This window comes from Artemia franciscana, chromosome 11, assembly GCF_032884065.1.
Source record: "Artemia franciscana chromosome 11, ASM3288406v1, whole genome shotgun sequence".
Taxonomy (NCBI): domain Eukaryota; kingdom Metazoa; phylum Arthropoda; class Branchiopoda; order Anostraca; family Artemiidae; genus Artemia; species Artemia franciscana.
The window spans coordinates 20602362-20617079 of NC_088873.1; the positions used below are offsets into that span (position 1 = coordinate 20602362).

General features: G+C 33.9%; 1 protein-coding gene across 5 annotated transcripts in view; it reads right to left on the bottom strand.

Moving 5' to 3' along the window:
* The window catches only part of LOC136032951 (brefeldin A-inhibited guanine nucleotide-exchange protein 1-like), a 144233-nt gene that overhangs the window by 102883 nt on the left and 26632 nt on the right, over window positions 1–14718 (bottom strand). For all 5 annotated transcript variants that reach the window (XM_065713435.1, XM_065713433.1, XM_065713431.1 and 2 more), the window contains 5 exons: window positions 12341–12689; window positions 10968–11217; window positions 8401–8632; window positions 5839–6008; window positions 3295–3473 (listed from right to left, as the gene is read on the bottom strand). In XM_065713435.1, coding sequence (XP_065569507.1) covers window positions 3295–3473; window positions 5839–6008; window positions 8401–8632; window positions 10968–11217; window positions 12341–12689 — 1180 coding nt within the window. The remainder of the gene's footprint in view (window positions 1–3294; window positions 3474–5838; window positions 6009–8400; window positions 8633–10967; window positions 11218–12340; window positions 12690–14718) is intronic.

Genomic DNA, 14718 nt, shown 5'->3' on the forward strand with positions numbered 1-14718 from the left:
CACAGACGTATCATACTTAGCTTATGCTGACGACTTGCTTCTTATTAGCCGAACTGAGACCGGTTTAGCGCGTTCTGTCCGATCCGTTGCTGATGCATTTGCAAGAATTGGATTATTGCTAAATGTAGATAAATGTGAATTTCTTATATTTAATGGGGTTAGTTCGTCTCATCCTTTGGATTGCATTTCTTTTTCCGTACCACAAGTTACTTCTTTTCGATGGCTTGGGATTTCTGTTTGCAATTCTTTAAGTTCTTTTCGTTTTCAGATGATTCGGGATATTCAATTTAAGCTTAAACTGGGGTATTCTAAAATTGTTGGAAATCGTGGACATTTCCGGCGACAAGCACTTACAAAGCTGTACTCGAGTTTCTGCGACCATTCTGTGTTTTTCTGTGCTGGATTTTTTATGCTTTCCAATAAAGGTGACGTAAAGAGGGTCAAGACGGATTACTATCGGTATTTAAAGTTCCTACTTTATTTACCACGATCATTTCGGAACCGAAATTAATTAGTAAATATCAGGCAACAGATATTGTTCTTTCAGTGGAAAAACTAAGTTCAAATTTAATTGATGAAGCGCCAATCTGTCTTGGTCCTAACAATCATCTTATCCGCCTCTTTTGCTAAATTGTTATATTTTTTTTCTCATATTTGTGTTATTTGTTTTTGTGGGTTTTTTTTTTGTGTTCTTTGTGTTAATTGTAGTTCTTTGTTTTTCTCCTTGTACTCCACTTTTTCCCTTTTGTAAGTGGGTAAGAAATAAATTATTATTATTAATAGGTCCGCTTTTTTTTTTAGCACTGAGGATCTTTCCAGGCTAGGGATGTCTCCCATCTGACCCATCCAGTCGGAAAGGGACAACAGAACTCTTTGTTCTTATTACTATTAATATTATAATCACCCTTCTTAATCTCCACCATAGACCGGTAAATAAAGAGTAGCAGCTAAATATTGAACTACTGATCCTCTTACAGCCGATATTGATAGAGAGAATAATTTTTAGAAGTTCTCTTGATGAAACCCACGATTTTTTCGTTTTGTTTCCATAATTTGTAACTTTCTGGTAGTTTTAGTCATTTTGCTAGAAGTGTTTTCTATTTTTTTGGCGTTTTGAGTTGTATTTTATCATGTTTTTTCTCTTTTCTTTATTTATCAATACTACTGATATCCTTTTCAGATTTGTTTTAAAAACGAGAAAGAAATTTCACTGATTTATAACTGACTGATGAAACATCCTCACTTCTAAGCTAAATGCAAGTGATTTAACTGGTTCCAATCCAAAGCTCAAATCTGCCTCAGGATTTTCTTTTAGCTCTTTATGCTAAATTGTTTATTTTGTAATCATAAAATTTATACCAGAAACTAAGCAGCAAAAGGCTGTAAAAACAAAAATTATATCTTTTTTCCTGAACTCGAACGGTCACTAAGAGCAAGAACAAATTAAATTTGAAGAAAAGTCCTAAATCCAGTCTTTGAGCTCCGATGAGAATGATGTTTCATATATTCATACATAAATATTTTCTCAATGAGCAACAGAAAAATGTAATTCAATATTAACTTAATAATAATACTGATGATATATCATTGAGCTCGAAACTACTGGGCTCATCTTGTGCTTTTAAAATGACCGAAAAATTGATTTTTAAAAAATGATTGAAAAACCAAAACGTTCTTCTAGGAGGTTTCTATCTAAAGATCACTTTTATAGAAGCGTGTGGCACTTCACAGGAGTTAGGGAAGACTGAAATTGATGTAGACAGGATAATACACTGAGAAATCACAGTGGAGTTGCCTTTGGACAACTGGATGGTTTTCTTCAACCTCTGATAGACCTAGATTTTGCAGACGACGTTGCCTTGCTGTAAACCACCACCAACGGCTTACAAGAGTTAGTTGATGATGTCTCCAAGGTTTCGAAGTGCACTGACACACCATAAGCAGCTCCAAGACAAAAGTGATGGCCATCAGCCATTCTACTTCATATCAAATCATATTGGACAGCAATCCCAATTGAAAACGTTGAAGAATTCAAGTACCTTGGGTCTAGTTTAGTAGAAGATGGCGGAGGTGGAAAATATATTTCTGTCCGCTTATCAAAGGAGCGGTGAGTCTTCACCAGTCAAAAAAATGCAATATGGGCCAGACATGAAACCTCGACAAAGAAAAAGTCAGAGTCTACATAGCATCCGTTATAGCTGTACTACTGTACGCAGACGATACATAGCCGCATACGGCAGAAAAGACTAAACCTAGGATGCGTTCGATCACCGCTGTTTTCGCTGTATACTCTGAATCAACAGATGGTCTATAATTCCCAATAGCGAAGTAAGAAGCCGTTGTGGCCACTCTGAAGAGCTACCTTTCGTTATCAAAAACGTCACCTCAAGCTCCTTGGCCACACCTTGCGTTAAATCAAAGAAATTATATGTCGAGACGACCTCATCTGCAAGCCAGCACCATCCTGGAGATGACATGGGGGAGGACAGAAGAAACATCTTTGGCAAATATTCGAAGAGGATCTTGAGCCATGGGCAGGCTTCTGGAGGCATGTTAGGAGATGGAACAGAGACTGGCTGAGGATCGTCGGGGAAGCTGTACCACACATATCGAAGTGGTCGCCGGAAGTAATTCCATAGTCCATTGGTGCAGGGCAGAACAGTTCTTCGTCTGGTTCCTGCCAATAGTAAGCAAAGAAAAACAAAATTGTTTCCATATCTTTAGCTCAAAGAACACCCAACGAAATTCCATTTACTATATTCCAAAACGGAGCCATTCCAAAATGAATGTCTTCCGATACGAAATTATCCGCTGCATTTCGAAAAGCAAATTAACCAAACATACATTATAACTTTTTGCAAATTTTTATCTTCCCCCCATGAACAAAAACTGTTAGATTATGTTTCCAAGTTCGCCTGCCTCTATTTTACCTTAGCTTTTGATTTTAAAAGTAAAAAGAGAGGTTACTTTACCGAAGAGAGAATAAACCTAACAATATAGAAGCTCCGTTATAGATATTTCGCCACAAAAGATGAACCATACTTGCTGATGAAACTCCTTTAACCCCAGTCTACAAATTTTAGTCTTATTAGTAAGTATTCCAGGGCTTTACCGGTAATAGCCAAACACAATAAGACACCGAATAGAAATTTACCGCCTCAATGATATTATCTATAATCACCTTTAAGACTGCTAGGTAATGTTACATGGCGTAAATTCTTTTTCCGTAACATCACCTTGAATTTTCACAATTGAGTTTTCATTGTCAATGGCAATCAAGTATAAAGAACTTACCAAGATTTGAAAGAGCATGGCTATTGACGTACAATTCTCTGCTCCACTCTACCATGCATTTGAGAATTGAAACTAGGCACTCCAAACCTTTAATTCGTAATGCTTTTTCTTGATTAGGAGTAGCACCAATGTCGACTGAATGTCGACCTTGAGCAATCTTTGACAGTGCATTCACAAGTCTAAAATATCAAAAAACGGCATTAAGTTGATAACGTAAAAACCGAAAACACTAATAAATCAAATCAAGGCAACAGGGATGAGAAAAGCAGAAAAAAAAAGATCAAGAAAAGTAGTCAGAACAAAACACGAAAGAGCATATAAACGGAGTCAAATGGTGAAAATATCAATACATAATTATAACAGACATGGGAGAAAAAAAACAAGGAATGGCCAAAACCTACAATAGACGCTAGAAAGAGGAAAGATACCACCAGGGAGGATAAACCAGAACAATTAAACTATTTCAGAAATCCGTAAGCTATAGTTGGGAAGAGTCAAAAAGAAAATAACACTTTTCTTTGTTTCACATAAAAAAAAAAAAAAAAAAAAAAAAAAAAAAAAAAAAAAAAAAAAAAAAAAAAAAAAAAAAAAAGTCAAAGTATGAGTTTTAAGAGGACTTTGGTGTATCTCGGAGGAGTGATCCATTAAGAATCAAAACCCACTACAAACGCTTCTTTTATTTCAGAAGTTTCAAAATAGGTATACTATACTATACTGCAATTGTTCTATTTTACTAACGCAGTTTGAGAAGCCCAAAAAATTCTTGTTTCGATTTGTCTGGACTAAAAACTCTATTACAACTTTTTCCGGTTAAAGATTTAAATTTCAAATTGTTAACTTGTATAGCTCAAAATTTTGTTTTTTATTCATGATATGTTTTTATTTTGACGCTCACAGCATATCACATACCACAGCAAAGCAGTTTGAGCCGAACTTTTTTAATGGAGAGAAAAATCAAAACCTGCAGGCATTGCTTGGATGGTGTTTAGTATTGGCATGCTGCAGACGTTGGCTAGTGTTGTGCTGCTTTATTTAACTGTTGCGATCTTTTATCAACAATTCCAACATTTCGACCTTTAAAGCCACTTTCAAACATCAATATTAAATACCAATCATTTATGAAGAGATTCCGTTTTTCCGCTGGCTTTTGAACCTTTTTTTCCCTTCATTTTAAATATATCCCCTATTTTTTGTGTATGGGCTAGTTTATTAAGTCAAAATTTTCATGGAAATTGAAATTATGAAAAAAGAACACATAAAAAGGATGAAAAATTTACATAAGACTAAAAAAAACATTAATTGGATGAAAAGTTCCTAAAATAAATGAGAAATACATAAGAAAAGAAGAAAGACTACATCTTATATCACTTATTTATACCAACAAAAATTACAAAAAAAAACATACCAACAAAAATTACAGTAAACCCACTAAATGACTCAGAATCACATATCAAATATTAGAGCCAGGTATGAACTACTGATATTTGCTTTTAAAAAAATTCTTTTCTCCTTTGCCCAAAATTAGTATTTGCAATTTTCTAAGCTTTCAAGAAAATCGCAAAATAAGGATCTTTTTCAATTTTTGGAACAGGATAGACAGATAAGAATAAAGAATCCCGTTTAAGGTTTTCCGTATTCTTTTTTCTTCCAATCTTACTAACTCTGATTTCAACTGGACGTATATATTAAGTTATGTTAATTTATTATATATTTTTGGCACTTTGGCTTATATGTACTAATAGTCTATGTAACTAGTGTGTGCTAATGGTTTTGGCTGTGGGAAACTTGTGGAATCCTTTTTTAATCTGTAGATACAAGGTCGTAACTCAGAATGTATAAAAGATAGAAAAACTCAAATTCCGCCATTAAACTTGCAATGTTGAAATTAGGGGTTTGTCCTTAACTCAAAATCAAGTTTCTATGTAGATACCAGGTTTTGGCAAAGAACACCCAAATTAATGTGTAGTAAATTTGGCTTTTGTCAATATTTTTGGTAAATAAAAACTATGTCATTTCATAGTTTTTATTTTAAATTCCCTAATATATTCTCGGATTACTCTTTATTTTTCATTTTTAACAATTTTCTTTTTTCACATATTTTCAATTTTCAAATTATCAGTTACTATGGGTAAAGCTCAGTTACTATGTTACTATGGTTATTTAATAGGTTTAGACGTATGAAGCAACCATGACTTTGAAAATCCCTAATATCTTCATGGAGAGACCAATATTTTTACCTTTCTTGGTATTTTCTGTACAAATCTATTGTACAGTTAACGTTACTGGTTTCAGTAGCAGAATTTCAACAATTAAAAGAAAGCAACCGAATAATGCAAAATAAAATAAAAAATTTTTGTTTGTGTCTATAATAAGGCAAATTAATTTAAACCCAATAGCAAGTCTTATTTCCAGGCCAGAATATGAAAATATAAACTAGTAGTTCCATCGCACCAACGACTCTTTACAAAAAAAGGAAAAAAAAGCAAACTCAAATTTATTTTTTTAAAGGTGCAAATTTAGCAATATGAACAAATTCTGCCTTACCTTTCGTAAATGTTAGCAGCGGCCAAATCACAGTCATAGTTAACATAGATGTCAACAACACACTGAGCATCAGCACAGATTCGAGTTAAGGCGTTGATCACCAGCCATTTGTGTTCAAAGCTGCTACTGGTTGTCTCCAATATGCTAAGAAATATCTCACGAAAAAATACCTTAAAGAAAAATAAAAATACTAGAACTAAATTGTACTAGCGCGTATTAATGGTTTTGGCTGTCAGAAACTTGTGGAATCCGTTTCTAATCTGTACTAGATTGTACTAGTACTAGAACGTATTTTGACATATAAAAATGGTGTTCCAATACAATATACGGTTTATCAAAAAAAGAAGTCAAAAAAAGAAAAAAAATAATGTATTTAAGCAGTTTATATTTGTTATAATCAATCGACAATGTAAGGTATTCTCATTTTAAAAAAGTTTACCATTTCCGTTCAATTTTTTACAATATCTTCGAAATTTAGCATTGGCTCACATCTTATATCCTGGTTTGTCATGACATAAAACCAGACATATAATTGTAAGGTTTTATGTCACATTTACCTGACATGACATAAAACTTCCAATCCAATAAAATTTACTTCAAGTAACGTGCAAGAGCGCATCTTTTACTTTTATCTTAACATAAGAAAAAATACAACAGAAATTAGCTTCCTTGAAGTCTGCTACAAAAAAAAAGAAAGAACATTCAAATATATTTATAAGCTGGTGCTTTAAAAACAGAAATAGCACACGATACATACACAAATACCACATTAATGGCAGAAACTTGAAGACGTCAAGAAATCTGAGAATCATTAGCAGCAAATTCAAGCTTGTTTTCTCATTATCAATCCAGACATTCTTTTTGATTCTTTAGAACGACGAAGACCACACTGCTTTTCCATCTCAAAACAAATACAACATAACATATGAAACATAAGAAAAAAAATCGCTATTGTTTCTAAGTTGTGTTTGTTTTTCTAGTTCATATTTTTGTATATTTCGTACATATATTTAGGATTTTCTGACAAATCTTTTCAATCGTTTTTGTTGCTCTGTTGGCTACATAAGAATATTGACGTCGATCCAACATGCGTCAAAGGACTTCTTGATGAACAAACTTTGACAAAAGTCATGATTCTGGGTAAAAACATGCATATTTTGGCTTGCAAATCCTAGGTTTATCTATTAGATGTGTTTTCTTTTTCAAATATTTTAAACTACATAATTCATGGGTTGAGTATTATTAGTTGAATCGGAATACTTGAATGTATACAAATGCCCAATGTGATCAAAAATTACATATGAATATGCAAAATGATCTTTCTTTTTTCTTAAGGAAACACACCACTGTAGACCGAGGGAAGACAAAATATAAACAGGTATAAACAGGAATTTGTCTTGCGGTCACGTATTAAAGTCGTCCCTAGGTTAGCGACTTATACATGGCATTTAATGATTCAAAATCTGGGCTTGAGAAACTGCATTTTATATACTGTATTGAAACATGTAAACCAATACACACGGGTTTTTGACATGTGCAGTTGGACACTACTCGAGGTACGTATCGGGTGTAGCCCTGGTGTATCGGGTGGTTTTTTTATCACAGAGAATCTAGATGGCAGGACTCCTTTTGCATTCTGACATAAATCGCAAAACGCTACCTATACTCTGCTGATCATAAAACAACTCATGACACATACAAGAACAAATCATCTTGAGCCAACATTTTGTGGCTCTCACAGAAAACAGAAATTCAACAAACAAATCAAATGCCACTTAGTAAAGAACCATGTAGCCTTTATGTATTTTTTTTTTTTTTTTTTCCCTTTCACTTTCTATTGAGAGAAGGTCGTGGAAACTTAGAAGAGGACTTATTAAATAAGAAATATAAAGTTCTAGTGCTTTTTTCAAGAATAAAAAGTGACTGTATTAGACTAAAAAAAAACGAAGACAATAATATCAATAACTCGAAAAATTATATAAAACAGGCTTATTAAAATTTACATAAATATGGCGTTCTCTCTGATATGGTGAGGGAATTTTACGAGATCATCTGATATCTACTGGCCAATCAATGTTTGGAATATAACGGATTTCTCACTTAAAAACCTATACAACTGCGATTCACGATCTAAAGTCCATACCTTAGCATGGAAAATCTTCTTGTGGGTGGAAATTTCTCGTAAATTATGCACAATGTGTAGACTATGACGATTCACTCCGTCATATGTGACGGTGTGAAAAAACATATTTTCAGTTTTCCCTTACAAGCATCCCTCGTAGTTAATAGTGAGCGGAATTGCAGTTGCCATAGCAAAAACCTCCTGCTACAGCCTGTTCTATCTAATGCCCGAAATAAATACTGTTTAATTGTTGTTTATGTGCTATGCCTATCTACTTCTTAGTAGTTTCTTAATCGAGTACGAATTTCTATTCTCCACGTAAAGTATAATAATTATTTTGGACATGCCGAAAAGTTTAGAAAAACGCGGATTGCGAAAAAGAAACTTAAAATCAAGAAAATAAGAGTACACAAAATCACCGTGAAAGAAGAAAAACTGACCTCGATTTGAGCTTTTAGATGCGTCTTAAAGTTAGCTAACAGCGACAGAAAAAGGGCCAATGATAGTTGAAAAACCTCTGGTACATGAGAGGTTCCGTTTTTGCTTAATGCCACGCATAAATACTGGCGGATAGCAGTTACAAAAACAGGATGAGATTTGAATACATTGCCAGCTTGCTGAATAACACCTAATAGCAGTTCCATTGCTAAAATCTTGGAGCGCATCCAATACCTAAAAATAAAATATTTAAAGTGAAATGCTAATTCAAAAGCATGGGGAAGTTTTCCAAAGCATTGTTGGAAACATTATGAGAATGATGTGATGTCATAGTGAACGATTTCCGTTCATTTAATTTCCAAGTCTAATTTTCAAACTAAATCAAAAATACTTTTTGAAGTGCCTTTCTGGAACAAGTTCTTCAAACTTTCTCAGGTGAGTAATTTTTCTTTTTTTTTCTACATTTAAGTGACAATCAATGGTACATTTCTGAGAGACATGTTCCTAGAGTTCTTGTGACAACATATCCAAAGGTAAGAGATTATAATTTTGCAGACCTTTTAAAATTCTTAAAGAACTGTTTAGCTCAAAATTTAAAGGCAACCCCTCGGGCAGTTTGATACTAGCAATCGCGAATTTATCCTTGGATAAAACAATGTAGAATTTAACAGGGCTGCCGGAAGTATTAATTTCTGAATGCTGAGTTGTTGTTATTTTTTTCCTTTTATGACCAGACTATTCCCTATTTGTATTCTCTTTGATTACATGCAATCTAAGTCGCCATCTCTCAACTTAAGGAATTGTATTTCATGGAGGGCTCATACCAATAGTATGTTCTAGTAAGTAAACACCCTCCCCTCACCCTCCAGAGAAAAAAACTACACATGCCCAGCTAGCAGCCAAGGGAATATTAACATAGATCAAATACGCGATTACCAAGCGGCTATTTTTGCCTATCGATGTTGGAATGATGTATGTCCTCCAGTTTTTCTTTATATTGTGATATATTACGAGAGGAGAGAAAATTAAGAAGTTTTTTTTATTTATGATATAATTCCATGAATGGAATTAACCATTCATGGTTAATTGAAGGATAATATTACTGTCCTTTTTTCTTTTCTTTTTTATTCTTGTTAATGGTTTACATTCAGAGGGTTGCAGCCGTCCATCGTCAGGTTTTTTGAACCTTCCCTGGGCAGTTGTGAGTGATGTAGTTAACATTTGTGATTAGTAGTAAATAAAACAAGTATAGGCTACTCATCGAAAAGACACTGTCGCCAAATGTATTTTTTCCGAGCATATTTACATGTGTATCGCATTGCCCTTCCTTGTATAACACAGCATGTGGGACAAGTAGTCACCAGCCTTTCGCTACACTTTTTCGAATACTATACACTTTTTCAGTAACATTTTTCGAATACTATATGAAACCTCTTAGGTCAACCATTAAATTTTGCTTTAGACAAGCTATAGCCACTACAGAGAAATTATGAGGAGGAAAATCTTGTAATGATATCTGCAGATCTGCTGATATTAAATAAGAAATTGATATTCTGTGGATCTATCCGAATCAGTAGGGCAAATATTCATCTACTCCTTCAGCTATTTTTGATTTAAGGTTCATCTTTTCTGGTTTATTTTTTCTCAGACCATTTATATGGTTTAAATTCTTAAACCATTTTTTGGTTTAAACCAGGCTTAAATTCTCTAAGGCGATATTCAGATCTACTGAATAATGTCCAGCAAATACGCACTCGACTGTCGAATACCAGAGCAGTCTATTTGCATTTTTTTAAGGTTTACAAAAGAACGCAAAATATAACTCTGCGTGGAAACATGACTTACTGCGTTAAAAAAAAGCGTATATGAACAATCCTTACCCATCCAATTGCCACTGTGATTCGCATAGAACTTAGCACATTTTTTTTTTTACTAAAGCTTGACCAGGCTATCGAAAAAATAGACTTATCGGTAAGGATGGCTTCTTACGCAGCTTTTTCCGCAGAGTATATTCTTATTCTTCCGCAATATTTTAAAGATATACCTGTAAAATATATTTTTAAAGGTATATAATACCTTTAAAATATTGCCAAAACAGTGTATCTGAAACAGATACACTGTTTTGGCTTTAGAAAGTCGAGTGAAAAACCAGATACACTATAAAAATGAACTCGGCAACATCTATCAATTAATTACATATTGGCTTGACCTTTAACGTATAGCATATCAGTGTATCTGAATCAGATACACTGTTTTGGCTTTGGAAAGTCAATTGAAACGAAGTCCAATGAAACACCGAAAGTCAAATGAAATTACATCAAAGGAAGGTCAAATGAAATACGGTGTAAACATGAATTGGGAATCTAGTTATCATAGGGGGTACAGATACTATACGAAAAAATACATAAGAAGCCATTTTAAATTCTAAACCTGTTTTGGGATTGGACAAATAATCTCCATTGATTCCGTAGAAAATTAGATTTTAGTTTTTTAAATTTATAGTTCCTTCCTTTTTTTTAAAGAAATTCATGACAACTCCTCCCATGTAAATCCGTAAAAAAATATTTACCTTGGATCTACATATCCTTCAGTCACTTGCTTCATTGACAATTTACAGAGGGAGCGAAAGACTAAAAATGCATCCCTCTGTAATATATGACCAAAGTATAAGCCACTACAATCGTCTTCTGTCTGTTTGCTTAAGCTTTCTTCAGAGGGAATTCTTCCTACGTTTGACACTTTATCAGCTAGACCAACAGGGTTTGCTTCACAAGACTCACCCGTGACAGCAGATGGTTTGTCATTCTCTCGTCCTAGAGCTACAAAATAAACCTGAATCACAAAAAAACATACATGACTGGAATCACATAACACTAGATACAACGGACAAAAGAAAGCACTGCAGGGGACAGTATTTAATGCTCCTCAACAAACCCTTTTAGGACCGTAAAATCCCAATTTCCAGGAGCTTGATATATTTTTTACACAATTTTTTACAAGAAAGTTCTTTTTAAAATTCTTAAGTATATAAAAAGAAAAGATTATTATATTATATCAGTGAAGAGGAATTGCTTTTTCGATTTCGAGATTTTAACACCTCATCTAAAAGCATGCGCATATATTTTAATGATAATAACAGCAATATTAAAACTAAATTTTTAATAATGGGAGTAGTAAATAGAGGTGCTAATCATAGAAAACACACTAAATAACAAATAGATTAAAAAAAACAAAAGAAAGCAGTAAAATTTCAGATAAATGTTTTTGATGCTAGAGTTATTAATACACCATGCAAATTCATGTCCTGGATGTGTTTCTAATGACAATAGTAATAGCATCACAGCAATACATTTGCTAAGAACACTCAAAAATAGAGATATAAAATTCATAAATAGCAAAAGCCCCTCCCCCTGCCCCAGAAGTTTTCTTCTTTTGTATCTAGAGTTTTTGGCACTGTACATCTTATAAATCACATAGGGTGCATATTACCAGAGCCGTTGCTACCAGAGGGATAACCAGGTCACCTACCCCGGGCGCCACAGCTGGGGGGCCGGGTGCTGCAGCTGGGGGGGGGGGGGGTGGCTGGAGGATTGCCCACTTTGATCAAATTTTTCACTTCGGCTTCTTTTTGCTTATATTTGAGTCGGGTAGGAGGCACTGTAATTAATTTTCAGGCACCTCCAACTCTAGGAACAGCTCTGCATCTTACAACGCATTAAGTGCATCACATTTTCATGAATCGTACAACAAAGCCATAGGTAATAACAAGAGTTTGTTTTTTTGATTAGTTTTTCAACTTGCCAAATTTGGATATCAAACTCTTGAAAGGCGAAAACTTAAAATGAATTAGAGTTAAAGTAAAATAGATAAACACAAATAAAGTTAAAAAAGCTCATGCTCAGACATAAAGAGAGATATAGAGAGAAAGAGAGATGAAGTTACCATTTGATTTGACATTCGCAGTAGGGCTCTTTTGCATTGCAGTCTCAACTAAATCATTAACTAAAGCCTCTGCCATTGCCACCGTTTCAGTCCCAATTTCTTCTGCTTCAAGATTTGTCAAAGAATCAGGATTTGCCTCTTGTTCACCATTTAATAGCGTCACTTTTGCAATTTCTTCAGTCTCTTCTTTTAGTTCAACCTCACTTTCACTGGTATTTAGATTTTCTCCTTCCACTTGTTTTGTTTCACTTTGATCGATTAGATTAGTTGAAGAAGACTGTTTGTTAATTGTTTTTCGGTCCCCTTCGCTTACAACTGGTACGTTATTATGACGTGCTGCTTCTTCAATCTACAAAGAGAAAAATGTTATGTTTGGATGTCACATCTAATGGAAATCAACATAATGTGTAATACGTATAATCAGCTAAAAAAATTTGAAATTGGTTTCCTATATCCACCGATATTAGTCTTCTGCCGGATTTTATTTTGTGTATTAATGCTTGGATTTGGTAGAAGGCAAAATAAATCAGAAACAGTAGGAGAATAAATCAAAATCAGTGAATCGTCAGCGTATGCTGACGATTTACTCCTGATTAGTCGGACTCGGACTCCTGATTAGTCAGACGCGGACTCGTCTCTCCAAAATAGTATCTCCTGTTTCTAACACTTTTTCCCGGATTGACCTTTGACGAAAAGAAGGGTGAGTTTCTTTCGCTTCAACTTCTTTGTCTTCTCTTAATTGTGATACTGTAATTGATACTCATAATTGAGATTGTGAAACATTCTCTATTCCTTTTGTTGACTTTTTGCGGGGGTTGGGCAAAACCCTTACTAATAATCTTTCCAGTTTTCGTTGGCGCAAATTTCAGGTATTTCTAAAAGAATACAATTTGGATATGCAGAAATTATTCCCAATCAAGGGAAATATAATAGACGGGCACTGGCGAAACACTTCTCTGACTATTTTGATCACTCAGCCCTTTACACGGCAGAAATTTTCCACATACTGAGAAAAAGTGATTTAAAAAGGAATCGGAAGTAGTTAAATCAGATATTGTAAGTTTATTCTTTTCATTCCTCCATGGACACATAATCAGATCCTAATTAATAAATATAATATACTTAATATAACACTGAAGTTGGAAAAGCAATAAGTGAACGTCTTAGGTACTGCTCTTGATCAACTTTCTCCTTATAATCGTCTTGTTAAACTTTTGCTATAGTTAATATTTTCCGTTTTTTGTATGTTTTGTATTTTTTATTTGTATTTAATTTCTTTTCACTCCAAATTCTAATACTTATTGTATAGTGTTTTTGTGGGTAATAAATAAATTATTATTATCATTATTATATCAGTTATCCCACCTTCGACCAATCGTCTACACTGATCTGATTCTCAATTTGTTCGAATTAAAATTGGATTTTTGGATTCGGTTCCAGATTTTATTGAATGAAGTTCGTTTTCACATGAAGCCTATTGGATAATCTATTAAGTTTTGCTTTACATGAACTATACGCTATCAGTTGTAAATCTATGAAAGATTGACTATCTGTCAAAAAACACTTCATGTGCAGTTCTCTGAACTAGTTCCAAAGACTGGAAAAATTATGCTAACAAGATCTTTCGAAGACTTCCACAAAAAAAAAATATCAACAAATGTGTCTCGAAGCATGAGAACTACACTTGAACATTTCTTATGAGACAAAGGATCATGGACAATTTGGTGCTTTGTATTTGTTCTAATTTCGCACACGTTTTGGGCATTTGTACTTCTTTAACCAAGGGCTTCATTGTATTCAATTGTATCTATAACCAAGGGCTTCATTGCTTAATTCTGAGCCAAAATGCATATTTCCATTAATCTTTGGTATTTTAAAATTGTGCTTTCAATTTTCAATAAAAGCGGTAGCAAAAAATAAAAAAATAAAACAGTGCACTGACAAAATCTTATGTAATTACAAAATTTATGTAAGCATCGGTAAAAGATATGAGCAACCCCAAATTATTATACCCCCCCCCCCCTCAAAAAAGTAAAAAAAAACAGCGCACTAACGAAATCTTATTTTATGTAAGCATCCGTAACAGAAACTAACTGATAATCCATTGCGAACTTCTGAAGTGATAGGAGCAGTCCCAAACTGCTCAACTTTTTTTTTAAATTCAAACTGCTTTGAATTTAAAAAAAAAAGGAATAGTTGTGGGAAAAGTCAAAGTCATGGCCAATTGTAGAAAAAAGCCAAGACAGATTGTCCAATTAAGTTGGCAGCCCAGTCAAGGTTAATTTTACCCCTTTGATTGCCGTTGTTACTGTCTCCCATTTATGCTACACCTCTCCGTGCATGCGTGTCCCTTCACAATGCCGAACTAGAGTCGTACC